We start from the raw sequence: 20,100 nt of genomic DNA, 5'->3' as shown, positions 1-20,100 counted from the left end.
CACGACTGGGTAATTAGTAAGTGTCTGAGACCGGATCTGAACTCAGGTCCTCCTGACTCCAGGACTGGGGCTCTATCTACTGCACCACCTAGCTGCCCTGTGAACTTTTAAATAACTATTTCAATATAAGTGATTTCCTTGCTAATCCTTCGTGTTTTATTTTTTGTTTCTAAAAATCTGGTTCTGAGAAGGGGTCCACAGACTTGATGGGCTGCCAGAGGGGTCTGTGATGCTCTTAATCCAAAGGAAGACAGACATGACAACTGCTAGCTTTCTTCCTTGTTTACAATCCAATTAAAACCTCTGAGGAGAGCTCAGAAGGACCAAGAGTAAGGAAGGATGGAGGCCCTGGTCTGCAGGAGCAGAAGGAAGTGGAGACATACACGGGGCGGGGGTCCACTAGCTGAGTGAAAACCCTTGAGCTGCTCCTACACCTGGGATGGCAGTGTGTCCTGGCACCACGTGAGCCTGTTGGACCAGGGATGAAATGAGGGTTTAGCCCAAGATCCGCAGCTGTTGAAATCCAGGAGCCTACGGAAGTCCTAAGGCCAGGCAAGGGGCTCACGTGGTCTGGGGGCTGGAGAAGAGGGTTCTCCTCTCTTGGGGTTTGATCAAAGACAGGAACCAGGTGGTCCCCTGAGCTGACCACCTAAGGCCAGCCTCGATCCCCTATAAATATGCCATCCACAGTGGCAGTCCTACCAGACTGGTACACCCCACTGCCCTTTGCCCAAAGAGTTGGGTGGTGCTGTGGACTCGGAGGAGCTGAATCTGCTCAGAGGCCAAGGGGGGAATGGTGCAGGGGAGTGTAAGAATGGGGGGATGGTAGGGGGCCACCATGTTTGTGTGGGGCTGGGGGCAAGGGGCAGGGCAGAACTGCCCCAGAAGCTACACATGCACTTAGCTACACTGAGGCTACACTGATAGAGTTTGAAGGACCCTGATGAAGAAGAGTTTCCAGACGGGAAGTGGTTTTCTTCTGTTAAGGGAAAATTACAGAAGGCACCCAAAATAAGAGAAAAAGAAAGGAAGGAAGGAAGGAAGGAAGGAAGGAAGGAAGGAAGGAAGGAAGGACAGACGGACGGACGGACAGATGTGCCTGGGTGATGTCAGGGACAAGTCTCTGGCAGAGGAAAGACTGGGTGCTCTGGGGTTGGACGGGTGAGTTTGTAGGAGGTTGAGATACTGGACTTTATGGAACAGAGGTCAGAGTGCAGTCTAGCCCCATGGAGGTGGCCAGGCTTTAGGAGAACTTGTCCTGAGTTTGGGGATGTATTCTGTTCTTGGGGTAAGAACTAAAGGTTGGCATAGTGGGAAACCCTTCTATGGGAGCATAATAAGGACCATCTTAAAATCTTAATGCTTCATAATTAGATTTTTTTTTTGATTTTTTCAAGGCAATGGGGTTAAGTGACTTGCTCAAGGTCATGCAACTAGGTAATTATTAAGAATCTGAGGCTGGATTTGAACTCAGGTCCTCCAGATTCTAGGTGCTCTATCCACGGGGCCACCTAGCAGCCTCAGTGCCAGAAAGCTGTACTCCAAGATACCCAGGTAATAATTTGGCGATATCTGCTCTTATGTGTTGCTGCCCACTCGAGCATCTGAGTTTTGGGATTTCTAATCCCTGACTGATAATTCCCTGGTGCTTATTAACATTAGTCATAAACACCAGATATCGAGTTTTGGTCTCCTTGCTGCCTTATTGATTATCTGATGGACTCATAGATTAGAGGAGTCAACAAGCCCAACCTCCTCATTTTACTTTGGAGGCAATAGAGACCCCAGATGGAATGGGGTTGTGGACAGAGATTATGGACCCCAGACTCCTCCTTGTTTTACAGATAGGGAAACAGAGGCAAAAAGGTTAAGGAATTTGCCCAGGGTCACACAAGGTCCCAAGAAGGATCAAGGACTGAGAACCATCAGTGGCCTTGGAGTCCGTGCTCCAACTCCATCATTCACTCGCTGAACCTGAACTCCAGCCCCCCACCTCCAATCATCCACCTTTCACCCCATCCCCCTTCAGGGCTCCTGTGTGTCTCCCTGGGGTCTTGGGTCAAGGGTCATGCTTCATGCCTCTGGGTCCATCCCTTGATCGTCATCTCTGGTTCAACATTCTTGGTCAAAAAGAGTTCAACCTTTGCCCTCTGCCTGCTGGGTGACTAAGGGAGTCTGACTCTTTATTTACAGCTGGAGATAACTTCTGCCTCTGTGATAGCCAGCCAGGTCACTCCCTAGGAGTCTCGGGCATTGCCATGGGCACCTCTCCACATTCTTGATTATATTTTGAAGAGGTGGCATGCCCAGGTGAGTCATGTGCTCACCTGAGCGTCACCTAGGGAGGCAGCGCCTAGGAAGGATGGATAAGCAGGAGGCTCAGGAGCTGGGGAGGATTCCTGGGTGCTACAGATGTTTGCCAGCTTCATGGCAGGGAGTGCCTGGCCCTGGCAGGTATAGGAGGGGCTGTCAAGGAGTCAAGCATCCACCTGTTCTGATTTTTTGACCCTAAGAGGGAAGAACAAGGAACCATGGGTAGAAGTTACAAAGTGGTCGGATGTCAGAAAATCTTTGTAGCAGCTGGAACCTATCCCACGGGGCCATGGGCTGTGGAAGCGCTGGAGCCACCGATCTGGAGGCCGTGGCCCCTCATGGCAGTAGATGGAGCCCTGGACCCACAGTAGGATCCCAGATCAGTGGCCCTAAGCAAGCCATTCATTTCTGGGAGCCCCGATCTCCTCAACTCTTTAAAAAAAAAAAGAGGGGAGGTGGGGGCAGCTAGGTGGCACAGTGGATAGAGCACCGGTCCTGGAGGATCTGAGTTCAAATCTGGCCTCAGACACTTAATAATTGCCTAGCTGTGTGGCCTTGCACAAGTCACTCAACACCATTGCCTTAAATAAATAATTTATTTTAAAAGGGGAGGGGGTTCTTCCCTTTTCTTGTGCATCCTGGACCCCTCTGGCAGTTGGATGATGCCTCTGGGCCCTTCTCAGGGTGATGTTTGAAATCACCAAGGAAATGCTCCATTTCAAGAAGTGAATGAAAATAAAGATGTTTTTCTCCCTGCAAGTTCACTGACCCTCTAAAATAGGTCAAGACCTGAGACTTGAAACTTCTCGCCTTACAGAATCTTGGGGCATCGTAGATTCTGGGAGACAGGCGGAACCATCCTGGGGGGGCTCATGGTACCAGTGAGCAGAGTTTGAGCTTTATGCTGGGGGCAGTGGGGAGCCCTTTTGGGGTTGGAGCAGGGTCAATGATAGGATGAAAGGTGTTGGATTGGCGGGGGTGGGGAGACTGATGCAGCCAACTCCCCCTTTTATGGATGAAGAAACTGAGGCAAGGAAGGGTTAAATGACTAGGGCCATGCAGAGAGTGTCTGAGATGGGATTGGAACCAAAGTATTCCTGACTCCCAAGTTTCCGGAGCTTCTGGTCCACTTGGATCATTTGGGGTTTGGGTACGGCTGTGGCTGACGTTCATGAGCGGGACAGTGCTGTGGACGGTGCACAGGAACAGGCTCTGGATTTGGAGCTCCTGAATTTGAGGCCCACATCTTCCAGTCTTCTTGTCTGACTGTGAACCTCAGTTTCCCCATCTGTAAAATGGGGGCAGTAATGGCACCTATCATGTGCGGCCCAAAGAAAGCACTATGTCAATGTAACATTATTATCTGTAAAACGAGGGGGTCCCTTCTAGTTCTGCATCTGTGACTTCTGTTCCTCCTTGGGACTGCTCAGAAACACTCTTGGCGGGAGTCAAAGGAGAGAGCGTCCTCTCAGAGAAGCATCGGCTGCTTACCGGCTGTGTGACTTCGGACAAATCACATCACCCCTGTTTGCCTCAGTTTCCTCATCTGTAAAATGAAAGGGTCGGACTCTAGGTGTTCTCTGATTCTCTGGTGGTGGGTTGTCTTCCTGTGTTGATTTAACCTCAGCTCTGGTTCTTTTCCCAAGGACTAAGACAATAAATCCCAGATTTGTCCATCATTCAGAACTTCCAAAAGGTGGCAGCACCATCCTGGGGAACCAGGCCCTGATCGGGCAAGCAGGAGCCTGGCCAAGCTCTTTAGAAGGAGATGGCATAATAACTGCAGCAGTCATGTGTCCCCAGCCCCATTAGCCTCTTAGAGCCCAGAAAATGGGCCCCCCTCCTCCTGGGGTATGGGCTTCTCCTTTTTCATCCTGGTCCTCTTTCACCATCCATCCATCCATCCATCCATCCATCCATCCTTCCATCCCTCCATTCCTCTTTCCATCCCTCCCTCTCTCCATCCCTCCCTCTATCCCTCCCTCCTTCCTTCCATCCATCCCTCCATCCATCCATCCATCATCCTTTCCTCTATCCATCCCTCCCTCCTTCCTTCCTTCCTTCCTTCCATCCATCCATCCCTCCTCCCTCCTTCCTTCCATCCATCCCTCCCTCCTTCCTTCCATCCATCCATCATCCTTTCCTCCATCCCTCCATCCCTCCCTTCTTCTATCTATCCTTCCTTGAAAGGCTTGATAAAGACTATGTTGGGCTGCATGTTCCATTTTCCATGCTATTAACTATCATGATGGGCTTCTAAATTGGACTTTTAAAGTCTTGAGAGCCAGGGCCGAGCATCAGTCTGCCAGCCATGACCCATGTGGGGCCCAATTAGGTTCTTTGCAATTCTCCTTTTATGCTTGAGGGGTTGGGTTGTGGAGGAGCTGGGCACCCCTGGACAGCAGAGCTGGGCCCCTCATGGAAGCCCCTTTGGAGTCATTTGGTCCACCCTGCCAACTTGCAGATAAGGCTTCTGAGCCCTGGTGGCTCCCTGCAGGAGCTCAGGTGTGTGCGTCATGGAGAAGTGACTTGCTCAAGGTCACACGGTGAGTGGCAGGACCATGATTTGAACCTGGAAGGTTCATACAAGCATTTCTGGAAGCTTTCAGTGATTGTTTTTTCATTTGTCTGTTCTTGAGTGGGCCCCAAACAGCTGAGGAGATATTGGTGTTTCCTTTTTTAGGCCTGTAGAGTTAAGATGAGCTCCACTGAGTGGTATCATTGATAAATTCCTAATAGAAAGCCTTCCAATAATTCCCTGCCATTATTTATGTGTCCCCGAGGCAAAGCTTGTCTTTGAGTTGGGTTGTCTGGGAAATACAATTATTTTCCTGCTGTGGGAATTAGAAAGAAATACATCTGTAAAATGTCCAATTGAAGGGAATAAATGCCGAAGAATGAGCCAAAAAATGAAATTGGCTGTGACAGAAGTGGGGTGCGGGGTGGGGGATGGGGAACGTCTCCGAAGCAGGCAAAGGGAGGCTTTGCAAAGAACTGATACGTTTAGCTTGGGTTTTTCATTATTATTGTTCCCTTGTATTTTAAAATTACCTTTCTCTCTCTCTCTCTCTCTCTCTCTCTCTCTCTCTCTCTATCTATCTATCTATCTATCTATCTATCCTTTCTTCAACCCCTTCCCAGAAAACCATCCTCTAGAACACAGAGTAAAAAAAGAAAAAAGGGAAAGCCAACCCAATATGCAGTATTATTTTCTTTCCTCCTTCCTGGTATTAGACAATTAGATTCACAGAACTATTTATTGCCTTAGCACTAGAAGGGAAATGCCCAACTAATTAATCCCTCCTCTAACTCCCAACTCCACAGGGATCCTCTTTATTTGTTTATTTGTTTGTTTGTTTGTTTATTTATTTGTTTATCTTTTAGGTTTTTGCAAGGCAATGGGGTTAAGTGGCTTGCCCAATGCCACACACAGCTAGGTCATTAGTAAGTGTCTGAGGCCAGATTTGAACTCAGGTCCTCCTGACTCCAGGGCCGGTGCTCTATCCACTGGGCCACCTAGCCGCCCCTAGGGATCCTCTCTATATCAAAAATCCTTTGCATGTGGGCACTCCCAGTCCACAAGGCACTTGTCTCTTTCTCAGACGACCCAGGTGACTGTTGAGAACTCTAATGGGTAAGTTCCTCATTACATTGACTTAATGCCTTCGAAGGCGTATTTTTGCAACTTTATCATTATTTTTTAAATGGACCATTTTCTTTTTCTTTCTTGTAATGAAGAAGCCCTCCCAGCCATTTGGCCCTCCTAAGAAATTGGTGTAATTCAGCAAAATGTGCCCCAAGTGGCCATGGCCAGGTAATGCCCCTGTTCCTGAGTGCAGTCCCCCGGCCCGGGGTGGGCAGGGGTGCTCTCGACTCTTTCTTTTCTCTGGGTTCTGCTGCACAATTTTGCTTCCCTTTTTTTGGGTGGTTCTCTCTCCATTTATGTAGTTGTGGTCATGGAGAAAGTGGCCACTAGGCGGCGCCACAGTATACACACCGGAGTGGGGAAGATCTGAGTTCAAATGTAGGCTCAGACGCTTCCCGGCTAGGTGACCTGGACAAGTCACTCGCCTGCCCTTTCCCTCAGTCCCTCATCTGGAGAAGGTAACACCAAAGCGCTCCGGTGTCTGCCAAGGAGACCCCAGACCTCCCGGAGAGTGGACGGGACGGGGCATTCTACTCGTATGTTTTCCTGGTCCAGCTTTCTCCCCTTCCCATCTAAGTCTTTCCCGGCTCCTCTGAGTTCTCCATCCCAGGGACACTCCAGAGGCTCCTGTACCGTGACTCGGGCGGGTACCCGTGGGTAGTTGGTCATCCAATCTGTTGGTCGGTCTCTAGACCTGGACCTGGAAAAGCGAAGCCATTCCTAGCTGGGTTGGGAAGGGCAAGGTCGTCTACCGGGCCCAGGAACGCAGGCCTCCTGAGGACAGGGGGGCTGTCTTACTTTTGTCTCTGGACCTCGGAGCTGGTGGGTGTTAGATAAATGCTCTTTGACTTGGATTGCAGTTTGGGGAGACCCCAGACACAGCAACCTGGCCCCTTTGCCAGTGTCCATGCCCCCCGCACAGAGACCTGAACACAGACCCGCCAAGTGGACCAAGTCCCATGTGATGTGCCTCAGGTCCTAACTGGAAAAGTTCACATGGCTTTTTTCACCTTTGTTACAATTAACCCTTTCTGGGGCTTGGGGAGATCTTTTTAGAAAGAACTGAGTTCTGGGTTTTCTTTGGGAAGCTGGTTTTTCCCCTTCATTTTCAATTGTCTCGCACCACCCTTGGGCCTATTTGCTACTTTTCATGTCCCGGATCCTTGTATTTTATGAGCTTTGGCCACTTCAGCTCTGTATCTGGGGGAACAAGGAGAACAAGGGTTGGGTTTGGAGATGCTGGTCGGGGCCTAGTCCTGCTTAGGCCTGAATGTCATTGAGCTCAATGAAGCTTAGTGAAGACACTGTGGCAACGAAGCCAAAGATGGTGGTGCCAGCCTATGCCTTAACACCTCCAGTGATGGAGGTAGGACCCCCCCCATCTCCCAGGGCACCCATTCCTCCCAGGGGTTAGGAATCAGGAATTATAGAGCCGCTTGATGGTGTAGTGGATAGACCTTGGAGTCAGGAGGATGGGAGTTCAAATCCAGCCTCAGACACTTACTAGCTGTGTGACCTTGGGCAAGTCACTTCACCCTGACTGCCTCGCATCCAGGGTCATGTCTAGTCATCCTGATCCATCTCTGGCCACTGGAACCAGATGGTCTAGAGGAGAAAGTGAGGCTGGGGACTTAGCACAGCCCCCCCCCCAACCCAATTCATGTGCTGGCCTCACCTCCCCGATGTCATGGTCTTCAGGAAGGACAAACATCATCATTAGGCATCAAAGAAACAAACCCAAAGTGCCTCTTTCCAGCCTCCAGTCATGGCTCCCGGTTTTCCATCTGGGAACAAATGCAACAAAGCTAGTCTCTCTTCCACTTGGTATATATTTGAAGACAGCCGCCCTCACATCCTCACTAATTTCCTTTTATTAAAATTCTTCATGTTAAAAAAAAAACCCAGTTTCTCCAAGGAGCCTCGTCTGGCTGGCTGCCCTCCCCCAGACCCGCTCCAGTTTGTCAGGGTCCTTTCTCAAACGTGGCCCCCACGGTCGGTCGCCCCTCTAGCTGTGGTCGGACCAGGGCAGAGACCAGGGAGACTATTGCCTCCTTATTCCTTGAAGCTCAGTCTCTCTCTGACTTGAAAATGCCTCAGAGAGAGGCAGTCAGGTAGTGCAGCAGACAGAGCACCGGCCCTGTGCTCAGGAGGATCCAAGTTCAAATCTACCCCAGATACTTAATAACTACCCCAGCTGTGCGACCTTGGGCAAGTCACTTAACCCCATGGCCTTAAATAAAAAAAGCAAAAAGAAAATGCCTTCAAGAAGCTGATTGTGCCTCCCCGATTGTGTTCCTTGCTTCCAGGAAGACCTTGGCCGAATTCTTGAGCCACTCACAGTAGACTCGGGATCTCCCTGAGGTTCCTTCTCTAAGCCAGACCCGGCTCTGGGTCCACAGCAGTTTTTCCTCATCTTGTCCTACATAATTCATCTGCCTTTCCCCCTGACCCATGTCCTTCCACCTTCTGTTCTCTAGACCCAGTGAAGTGGGAGCTTGGCAACTTGGCTGGGCTGCCACGAGAGCTGCTGGGCAGGTGACTGACCAATGAGGACCGGTTGACCATCCTCTGCCATCCTCCTCCATCTGGTCACCCCCCCCCCCCACCCAAGCCTGCTGAATTGAAGGGTCCCGAGAGCCCCTCCCAGGCCCTGCCATGCTGTGGGGTGGGAGGGATGTGACCCCGGCTGGCCGGGCAGCTCTGTGGGTCTATTGCTTTGCCTTTGCCTCCAGAGGAATCGCAGACAAATAACCACAGCCGTGAGGCCGTGACAGGCTGCCTCCCAAGCCCCCTCGCTCTGTCAAGGGGGAAGATTCATGGGCCATTGCGCTCTGGTGAGACCCTGGAACCCTCATGCTCATTTCTCTTTCCAGGACAATCAATCTGGAGAGTCCCCTGGTGCGGCAAGTTCTGGAAAGGAAGAACGAGGTCCTGTGTGTCCTGACCCAAAAGATTGTGACAACTCAAAAGTGTCTCATCTCTGAGCACGTCCAGATAGAAGAGAAATGTGGGGGCATGGTGGGCCTCAAGACCAAGAGGGTGAAGGTAAGGCCTCCGGGGGGGCAGCTGGACTGCTGGCCCTGGGCTGGAATCCCCTCCTGGGGGTCCTGCCCCAAAGGGGTCCTGAGGGGCTTCAGTTCTAAGTAAAACATTGTGGGTTGCATTCCCCTTCTTGGCTACAAAGCCACCGACAAGAGAGACCTTAGGTTACCATGACCAGGGGCATCCTGGACCCGGGCCAAATAGCCCGTGGCCCACTGGCGTGCAAGGGCTGTGCCTAGTCTAGAGGAAGGCCCAGGTGGGCCTGTGCCTGCAGAGGGTTCTAACAGCCCTCACGCAGATGCTGGGTCTGGGGGCTCTCTGCAGCCAGCCCAGGGCCGGCGAAGGGTGTCAGAAAAGGCAGCATTTCTGACGTGTCTGACTCTCCATCTGGGGTTTGCTGGTTCAGATGAGGAAACCGAGGCAAGCAGGGTCAAGTGACTTGGCCAGGGTCACACAGCTGGGGCCAGATTTAAACTCTGGAAGATGAGTCTTCCTGACTTGAGGCCAGTGCTCTGGGGTGCTCTGGTCATCCCTAGCTGCCCCATAGAGAGGGACGGCAGGCTGTCCTGGGTCTTGGGTTCCAATTCCACTTGCGATGATTACTGTATGGCTTTGTCTAAACAAGGACAAACTTCCCCAAGACTAGATGTGTTTAAAATGGAGGGGGGCCCTGAGAGGCCTCTCGGTGGAGGTGGTCAGCAGAGCTTGTGGATGGTTGGGAGGAGGGCTTTGGGCGCAGGTTGGATGGGGGCACCTATTCCCTTCCATGGCCATGGACCGCAGGTGCTCCCCCACTCTTCTCCTCCCAGAGTTTACGCCCCTTCTTCCCACTGAACCTCCCAGAGCTCCTGTGAGGCGATCATTCCCATTCCCGTTCACCGCTAAGGAAACAGATGGTCAAAGGGCTTGGCCCTGGGGATGCAACCCATAATGGCCATCAGGATTTGAACCCAAGTCTTCCTGACTACTAGCTGGCTGACCCGCCTACTTGTAATAATGGTTCTTAGATTGATCTGCCCAGAATGATCTGTTCCTTGGAGCCAGGGACCATTTTATTCTTGACTTTTTGTCCCCCCCCCACCCCACGCCTCACCTAAAGTCAAGTCTAAGTGAGTATTTTGTAAATGTTGGTTAAATTATCAAATTTATAAAACTCCTTAAAGGTCCTGGGTTCAAGGGTGGTCCTCCTTTCCTCCGTCTCTCCCCCCACCCCGGCCTGTGCCCAAGTCCTCTCAAGACTGTTACTGAAAATCACCAAGTCTGTTACCCAAGAGAACCTGGCTGGGCCGTCCCTGTGTGGGGCTTCCCTTCTCTTATTTCCTCGGCCTGCAGAGCTCAGTCTCGTTGGGGGTTTTCATCGGGATGTCGCCAAGAGGCTGGTGTGGCTGGATGCCATGTGGTCCTTTTGGGGCTGGAGGTGGGACCCTGTCTTCCTGCCAGCAGGGCTGGCAGCCCAGGCCAAGGACCATGCTTCTCCCTCACTCCCTACCCGGCCCCTCCCTCTCCCTCAGGTCTCTGTGAGTGAAGATGGGAATGTGATGAGAGACTCCAACGTGGTCCTGGAGATCCCGGAGGCCACCGCCATCGCCTATAGGGTCCTGGAGCTGTACATCAAGCAGGACGGCCAGTTTGGTGAGTGTCCCTGGGCAGTTCACATCAGTTCAGCAGACACTTAATAGGCACCTACTGTATATCATTAGGAACCCCATGGGAAAACAAGGCCTCTAACTTGATGAACACCCATGCCTTCTCTTTCCTCTCCTCCGCCCCCTTTCCTCCAACTTTTCTCTGTCTTTCCCTCTTCCTTTGTTCCCCCTCCCTTTCTTTTTCCTCTTCCTCCATTCTTGTTTTTTTTTTCAAGGCAATGGGGTTAAGTGGTTTGCCCAAGGCCACACAGCTAGGTGATTATTAAGTGTCTGGGGTCAGATTTGAACTCAGGTCCTCCTGACTCCAGGGCCGGTGCTCTATTCACTGTGCCACCTAGCTGCCCCTTGTTGCTTTGTCTTAATGGAGGCTGTGAAGCAGAATGAGCTTCTGGCTCTCCTCCCCTGGGAGGAAGGCACAGCCCCGCATCTACTGTGAAGTGGGGAGCAGAGGAGAGAGCCCAGTATGTTTGTCCTCCCTTTCTTATTGAGGAAACTCTCCATTTGGATCATCATGGGGTAACCCATGTAGAGCTTCTAGTCCAACACTCTCATTTTGCCGTTGAAGAGCCCAAGACCCAGGAGGGGAAGATAAGTGCATGGGATGGTGTTATGGTTCCAAATCCGGTTCATTCCACTACCCTTGACTCTCCTTGTAAGACTTTAACCAAAATCAAACCAACAAAAAACTTCTGAAGCTTGGTCCTCACTTGAAAATTCTGATACTTTCACCACTGGCAAAGCCAACCTTGCTGGGAGGCAGACAGTCTGGGGACACTCTGTCCTTGTCACTTTGTACAATGACCTTGAATCCTGTCCTCCCTCCCCCCAGAGGTCTTTGGGGGACTTTTCCCAGCTTCTCATGGGTCTGATCCCTTGTTTGCATTTCCATTTCAAACTTTTTCTTTTCTTTGCAAATAAATTCGTCTTTGTGCTATTGGGAGATGGTCTTCTTTCATTTCCTTTGATTCCTTTCTCATGCCCTGGACGAAGAAGATGGTTCTGTTTTTCATGTGGGGTCCTCAATTTCCCAAGGCTGAATTGCCTGTTCACCCAGAGTCTTTGTTCTGAGTAACTGGCAGCTGGGCATTGGCAGCCTCTTCTGGGTTTTGTCTATGTGTTCCGAGTCACTCTTGCCATGGAACATTCTGAATAGTTCCTTATTCTATTGTATAGTCTTTGGGCTGGATTGGACCGAACTGGACCACCAGAGACTGGTCCATCGCCCACCACTGACCATAGCTTATCCCAAACCCTTCTGGGAAGAGGCTACCTCCCCTTTCCCAAGACCTCTAGCTGAGAGTTTCCTTTAGCAATGTGCTTAGAGATCTCCCCATTCCCAGAATCCTCCTCAAAGTTTCACCTTTTGATTTGGCTCCATTCTCAGATGACCGTTCTCTGATAGAAGTGAAATGCCTGCTCCCTACTGCTCAAGGTGCCTGCTGTGAGACTAAAGAGCATCTCAGAGACACCTTGGTGTCCACTGGCTGGTTTGCCATGGAGCCAGAGATATAGGGCTCATTCTTGACTCAGCATCTACTAGCTGGGTGGCCCCATTTTCACACTGATGAGGACAATAAAGGACTGCTAGAGGACCGAATTATATAATGCATGGGAAAGTACTTTTCTTTTTTCTTTTTTTCTTTTTCTTTTTTGCGAGGCAATGGAGTTAAGTGCCTTGCCCAAGGCCACACAGCTAGGTCATCATTAAGTGTCTGAGGCTGGATTTGAACCCAGGTACTCCTGACTCCAGGGCTGGTACTCTATCCACTGCACCACCTAGCCGCCCCAAAAAAGTACTTTTCGAACTTTAAATCATCATGGAATTATCTGCTATTCTGATGATCATTATTATTTTTAGAGAATGTTTAAGCATCATTCATGCTGCTATCTCTCAGCCCTGCTGGTTGGGTTTTTCCCTTTGTGTGTGTCTTTGATTTGGTTTTTTTTTTTGCAAGGCAGTGGGGTTAAGTGACTCACCCAAGGTCACACAGCTAGGCCATTGTGAGGTGTCTAAGTCCACATTTGAACTTGGGTCCTTCTGACTCCAGGGCCAGAGCTCTATGCACTGTGCCACCTAACTGCCCCCCACTGCGCCACTTAGCTGCCCCAGTTTTGTTTCTCCGTCTTTCTTTAGAGTTTTGCCCTTGGGATTGGTTGATTTGGGCTTCTTCCTTTTTTAGGAGCCCTCCCTTTGACTTCTAAACTTGTATTGCAGTTCCTCAGGCCTCTGTCACTGCTGGGGCACAAACTGATGCTTCCCAAGACTTCATGAATATAGGATCATAGACACAGAACTGGAGAAGACCTTAGAGTTGGCCGATCCAATTCTCTCATTTTACAGAGGAGGAAACAGGCACAGAGGGGCTAAGTGATTTGCCCAGTTAGTGTCTGAGTGTCCAGGGTACCATCCATTATACTATCCAAGTGGTCTCTAAGTTAGAATGAACACCTCCCAGCAGTTCCCAGACCCAGAAGATTCCCAGTGGGCTGAGTGACATCTCTAATCCTCTAACCCTTGTCTGCCAGACTGGTTGATGCTTCTGGCTTGATCTCTCAGCATTCAAATCCCTATCTTTCTCCCCTTATCAATAGACTGATTCCTGATTATGGTCCTTGCCTAGGACTTGGCAACTTCCTCTTCTCTGTCCCTTCCCTGGAAGCCATTGATGACTTTCTCTCCCCTTGCCATATGATGAATTTCCTGGCTTAACTCCAGCTGCCAGTTTTACTGACGGACTAGTCCCAGTTGATGATGCCATGGCATCCTCTCAGGGACTGCTCTGGGCCTTCTCCTCCTCAAGATCACAGTTCCATCCTTCCCCTGCCCCCCAACCCATCTTACTTTTGGCAAATGATTTTGCTTTCTGCTTTACTAAGAAGATGAAAGGAATATGGCCATCAGGACCCTCTTTGGTTTATCTCTCCCACTTCTCTATGCTCTTATACATGGTCTCCTCCTTGTTAAGGTCTAACCTTTTCCATGATCCATCTCTTATGCATCTTTAACTCATTCACCACTGACTGAGTTGCTTGGGTCTCCTTTAAAATTTAAAAACAAAAGCTTCTCTTGACTCTGTTCCCCGCCCCAAACTATGACCCCAACCACCTCCTCCTGTGCTGCCAAGCCCTAAAAAAAAATCTACTCATCATTCTCACTCTTATCTCTATTTGAGCATTCCCAAACAATTCCTTGAGATCTGGCACCCACCCTAATCACAACCTAAACTCACCAGTGATGACCTTCTGTACTGTGTACTTCAGGCAGAGTCTGCCAGGATGTGTCTGCATTCATTTAACAGTATTCTAATCCAGGCATTTCTAGCTTAGGGTGAAAAATATCCAAATAGGCATAGACATTCACATACCCTGGGACATCTTAATGGCACCAAGACAATCCAAGGTAATGGGATTTATAGGGCTCTGGAGAAAAACACAATTAGGGGTTAACATTCCAGAAAATCATAGTGGCTTAATCTTTAAATAGAACTTGTTTGATCCCTCCTTTCATTGATTGACTAGGCTGTCTCCTTTCTGAATGGAAAAGAGCAGTTGGAATGCCATTTCGGAGAGAGATTTTCTTTTACCTTAACCTTTGTTCTTAATTCCTTACGTGTTTTCCTAAAGGTCTTTCAATAACATTTCTTTATAGTTTCAGTTGAACTAAAAAGGAAATTTTTAATCTGCGTTCACAGCTCAGAAGGAATATTAGAAATTGTCCTGCTTGCCCTCATCTTCTCATTTTACAGATGGGGAAATTGAGCCCCAGAGAAGGGATATACCCCAAATCATCATATGTTATAAATAACAGAAGTGAGGCTGTTTGGAGAAAGGGTGAAATTCTGAGTAAGAGAATCCACGTTTGAATCTTGATTAGGGCCTTAGGCTAATCACTCAATTTCTTGAGCTTAGATTCCTTCCCATTAAATTAGAAGTTTGACCAGGGGTCTCGGGGGGATCTTCCCAGCTCCAATCTGGGACTTCTAAGAACCTAGGTCTTCCCATCTAGGGCTCTTTTCTCCATGTACCTCGAAGCTGAAGCTAGTCTGTGGAATGATGTATATAGCTCAAGCGTTTTGTTGTTTAGTCATTTCAGACTTTTCATGACCTTCTTTGGGGTTTTCTTGGCAAAGATATTGGAGTGGTTTGCCATTTCCTTCTCCAGCCCATTTTACATGAAACTAAGGCAAACAGGGTAAAGTGACTTGGCCAGGGTCACACAACTAAGGTCTGAAATCAGATTTGAACTCAAGACGAGTCTTCCAGGTGTGACACTCTGTCTACTATGGTGTCAACCAGCTGCTCTGTAGGTCTAGGACATGAGGCCAGTTCAATTGAGCAGACATTTATTTATTCATTTAGCCAGATACTTCCCTGCCCCTCGAGGCACCTTCATTATTATGGAATGGAGGGCAGTGGACAAACGAGTCCTTCCTTGGCTGTTCCTGGCTGATAGCAATTTGCCTTGCTCTTGAGTGATGCCCCATTCTTTGCTCAGTGAAGGCCCGTATGATGGCCTCCATCCAGGTAAATTTTCTCCCAGCAGGAAAGAAAAGCCAGGAGAAAAACGATAATTCTTCAGATACACACACCAGCCTCCTCTGCCTTTCCCCTAAGGCACATCCATTAACACTGACCCCACTGGTTTTCTTCTCCTATGTGTCCATGCTTCAGAATTCTGCCTGCTGCATGGGAAACAAGGTGGCTTTGAACAAGAGAGTACAGATGGCTCCGATCACCTGGATGCTGGCATCTTTGGAGAACTCATTTTCCCCTTCCTGCCGGACACTGTGGATGGGAATTCTGAGGCTGCCAACCTCATGCCTGCTGAGGGGCCATTAAGCTCCTTAAAACAAGGTATTATAAGCAACTTGTGAGTTCATTAGTCTAAATTGGCACTGAGGGAAATGCCCTTGCCAAATGATTTAATGTGATGTCTCACTTTATTTTTATTTTTAAAAATGTAATGCTTTTTTCAAATGAGGGGGTCAGCCCAGGTGGCCTCTTTAGAGGCCTTTAGAGCAGGTCTCTTCCTGCTGTAAATTCTTGGAATCTTGAACAGGACTCTTAAAACTCCATTTGACCTCAGATTGCTCATCTATAAAATGAGAAGATTGGATGAAACGGCCTCTGAGCTCCCTAAATCTATGATCCAGAATTCTGAGACCTCACATCTTGAATGCCTTAGGAAGGATGGGTGAGGAGAGGGTTTTGTTTTTTAATGGAGGTTAGGAGGGAATCTTTAAATTCTTTTTTTTAAAAACCACAGAAGCCTTGCTAAGAATAGCTCGTCATCAACAGGAACGGCAACATGGGCTTGTGCATCTGTTTCCTTACATTCTTGGTCCCACTGCCAGCACTGGAACAGCACTGTCAGCCTCTCAGAGCATCCTCTCAGCTTTACCGCATGATAGGGAAGGGTCTGACTGGGTGGACGGATGGAGGTTGGGCAGCCATGTGGACACTTATTTCACCTCCAGCCTTTTGCATCTGGAGAGATTTTTGAGTGCAGATCGGGATGGGGCTAGGGAAATAGAATTGGAGATGGGACAAATAAAGGAGGACCTGAGATCTCCAGATTTTGTATCTGGAGCCCAATCAGATTGATGAGAAATGGAATGGTCCTTAAAACCAAAACAGTGAAGGCATATTCACAAGTGCTTGTGGCCAGGAGAATTATCTGGGCTGGAGATAATGGAGCAGAGACTGATAGTCTCTCCACCCCTATATCCTATGTTACCCCAAAATGAAATGGGCTGTTTAGGGAGAGGACACCCCCCTCATTGTGGCCTTCTAGGGAAGGCTGAATCACATTCACTGGAGGCTGTTGGAGGATGACGGAAGGGTCGCTGACTGGGAGCTCACATGATTTAGACTTGATCTAGACAGTAACCGTAGTCAATCTGTATATAGCAATTTGTTGTTTAGTCGTTTTTTCCCAGTGGTGTCTGACTCCTCATGACCCCATTTGGGGTAGAGATACTGGAGCGGGTTGCCATATCCTTGTGTTCATTTTGCAGAGTGAAACTGAGGCAAACAAGGTTAAGTGATGTGCCCAGGGTCACACAGCAAGTGTCTGAGGCCAGATTTGAATCCAGGTCTTATTATCTGGCGCTCTATGCATTGCATATAGCCTAGCATAGAGCCCTTCAAGGTTTGCAAAACCCTTTATATTCTTTTTAATCCTCACAACAAATCTGTGAGGTAGATGTAGTTATTATCTCCATTTTACAGATGGGGAAACCGAGGCAGGCAGGTTAAGTGACGTTCAAGGACACAGAACTAATGAACTTCTGAGGCAGGATTAGAAGTCAGGGGTTCTGATTCTCAGAGCAGCCGGGTTTTATCCACTCTGACATACCACCTCCCAAGTGATCTTTCCAAGATGTCAATGAATCCAAATCCCTTATTTATAAAAGGGAAAGAAACTGGCTGACGGAGATAGATGCACTTGTCCCAGGTCCCCTATGTCCAGTACTAAAGGATGGATTAGGGTTAGATTAGCCAATGGGTTGTCCCATATGGCACCAAATGCCCACAAGAGGACGTTCTGAGGAGCCAGATGCCCCCTCGGGGAATAGGTGCTCATTCTCAATGGAGGAAATGTCAGCATCTAAGGCACCTAAGGAGGAGGCTGACTTGTACAAGATCTCACAGTCCAGGGGGAGGCTGGTCTCCTGGGAGGGCATCATTGAGTGGCTTTCCACAGGCCCTTATATGAGGTAACAAGATACAGTCTTAGCAGTGGGGACACCACGGTGCCAGCCTATGTGGTGACAAAGGACAAGGCCTCCCCCACTGCCCTCCGCCTCTCAGTCTGATTAGTCTGGGAAGCTGTCCCTTTTCAGAAGCCCAGGAAAGCGGGCAGACAGGGGCATGGACTCGGTGGCCCCAAGGTCCTGCCCTCTTTCTTTCCCTGGGCTCCCGCAGCCTCTGGATGATGCTCCAGTTGTCCAAAGCTTCCATGTCCACTTAGTGCTGAGTGTTTGCCGGGCGCTCTCCTGGGTGCTGAAACTGGAAAGACAGGCCAAACTGTCTCTGCCCTTGGGGACCCCCAAGTCTTCATGCCATCTTGTTCTCATTAAGGGTGACGAAACTTAGACTGACCCACAGACTGGAGACCTGCTGTTTCTAACTGGGGAGCTACAACAGGGGTCAAAAATACAAAAAATGTGGAAAGTAAATGCAAGTATATTTGTGTGCATATATAAATGTAATAAAAGCTTATGTACTCGTGTCTATGAATACACATTTATACACACATGTGTGGCTTAATAATGACAATAATGAACATATAGAGCTAGTTTATTATATGATAAGTACTATGCTAAGTGCTTTGCAATCATCTCATTTGCTCTTTACAACAAACCTGAAAGGTAAGTGTTATTATATCCACAAATGAGGAAACTGAGGCACACAGAATGGAACTTCCTGAGAAATCATAAGTAATTGGCCTAATTAAAATCCATGTGGTTGCTTCTCTCTCTCTCTCTCTGTCTCTATCTCTCTGTGTCTTTCTCTCTGTCTCTCTCTCTACACACACACACGCACACACACACACACAAATAATGAAGTTTTAAGGTCAGTTGTCACTTCTTCTACCTTGTGAGTAGATCTGGCCATATTCTAGCCGGACAGAACACTGTAGACTTGGAGAGGACCATTTGGCCAAAATCTAATGGGCCCAGTGTGAGAAATGCCACTGAGGGGAAGGATGAAAGCCCCAGTCTCTGCTGGCAGAGGTTGGTGGCAGGACTGGGATCCAAGCCACATGCTCTTGTTGCTTCCACAGGGATGCCGCTCTTGGAGAGGAATTTCCGTCCCTTTGTGGAACTGTCAGGGCATCACCAAGCAGCTTTGTGTGAAATCCTCTGGGAAATCCTGTCTGACGATGAATTGGTGGTCGCCCTGGACACCATGGTAAGGGAAAGGGCCGTGGAGCCTCCCAACTTCTTACACTTTCTCAGCTGTGACTGGCATAAAACAGATGCTTAGAAAATATTTAACTGAGCCAGATTCTGGCCTTGGGGGGATGAATACAGAGCTAGAAGGGAAGTCACAATTCTTTAATTCAACCCTCTCATTCCTTGCATAAATACTAACACACACATATTTAGGGAGAGAGAGAGTGTGTGAGAGAATGAGACTGAGACTGAGGGAGCGAGGAAGCAAGAGTGTGAGAATGGAGAGAGAGAGAGAGAGAGAGAGAGAGAGAGAGAGAGAGAGAGAGAGAGAGAGAGAGAGAGAATAGAGTAAGGAAGAGTGTCATTTGAGTAGGGAAGAGAGAATTAAACCTAGGAACTCAGATTCCTCATCTGAACTGAGGGGGTTGGACTAGATGATCTCTGAAGACTCTTCTAGCTTTAGACTTTTCTTTATCTGATCCTCTGACATAAAATCCAAGGTCCTTTCCATGCTTCCTTGACATCCCTCTTTGATTCCCATTTCCAGGAAATTGGGGATCAGAGGACCAAGAACTATTTCATTTCTCCCCAAATGATCCATCTGGTTGTAGAATTGACCTTTCTAATAGGTGAAGACAAAGGTTGCAAAAGAAAGTTTTACTAATGTATTCTGCTGTGTGACTCTTGCTTGTCACTGTGTGTCCTTGGGCAATTGACTTCATCTCTGAGTCTCACTTTCTGTAACTCTAGTAAGTGAAAATAGGATTGGATGGCCAGTGAGATCCCTTCCAGCTTATAGCTACCCCTCCTCCCTTGACCAGACTGGCTTACCTGCCATTCCTCACACTTGATCATATCTACTACCCCTGCCCCTGCACAGGCTGTGCCTCGAGCCTGTAGTGCCCTTTCTTCTCCCCTTTGTTTCTAAGGAACTCCTTCCTTCTTTCAAAGCTCAGCTCAAATGCTGAGGTCTTGAGGTCTTTCCTAATACCCTCAGCTAGCTTTGATGCAGTGGAGAGAGTGCTGAGTGTGGAGTGAGGTGGACCTGAGTTCAATGTGGCTTCAGACACTTGGCTGTGTGTGACCCTGGCCAAGTCATTTCACTTCTGTCTGCCTCAGGTGACCTGTAAAAAGAGGATAATAATAGCACCTTCCTCCCAGGGTTCTTGTGAGGATAAAAAGAGAGATTTCCAAAGCACTTTGCGAGCATAAAATACTGAATAAACACTAGCTACTATTTCATTTACTTTGTTCCAACTCATCCACGCACATGTGGTCCCTCACTAAAGAATTAAGTTCCTTGTGGACAGACTTTCATTTCGTTTTTGTCTGTATCTTCTGCACCAAGGAGAGACCTGGCAGATAGCAGATAGTGGGTGATTAATGAGCAGCTGTTGAGTGATTCTTGTTTTAGGAACAGTCTGGAATAGAGAGTCCTAAAACTCTGTGGCATTGTCTCTGGGGATTGTCGGTCATGCATCTGCTGGGAGTGGAAATGAAAGAATGACATGAAAAAGTCTCAAGGATATACCGGGGACAGCGGCAGTGTTGC

The 20,100-nt window shown here is 48.7% G+C and overlaps 1 protein-coding gene across 2 annotated transcripts in view; it reads left to right on the top strand.

The window, feature by feature from the left end:
* Window positions 1–20,100, top strand: part of GSDME (gasdermin E) — a 46,657-nt gene that overhangs the window by 19,572 nt on the left and 6,985 nt on the right. For both annotated transcript variants that reach the window (XM_074195496.1, XM_074195495.1), the window contains exons 4-7: window positions 8,833–9,004; window positions 10,513–10,633; window positions 15,319–15,501; window positions 18,437–18,564. In XM_074195496.1, coding sequence (XP_074051597.1) covers window positions 8,833–9,004; window positions 10,513–10,633; window positions 15,319–15,501; window positions 18,437–18,564 — 604 coding nt within the window. The remainder of the gene's footprint in view (window positions 1–8,832; window positions 9,005–10,512; window positions 10,634–15,318; window positions 15,502–18,436; window positions 18,565–20,100) is intronic.

The sequence above is a fragment of the Macrotis lagotis genome, chromosome 7, assembly GCF_037893015.1.
Source record: "Macrotis lagotis isolate mMagLag1 chromosome 7, bilby.v1.9.chrom.fasta, whole genome shotgun sequence".
Lineage (NCBI taxonomy): Eukaryota > Metazoa > Chordata > Mammalia > Peramelemorphia > Peramelidae > Macrotis > Macrotis lagotis.
The sequence above is the reverse complement of the archived record's forward strand: the minus strand, read 5'-3'. Positions and strand labels throughout refer to the sequence as shown.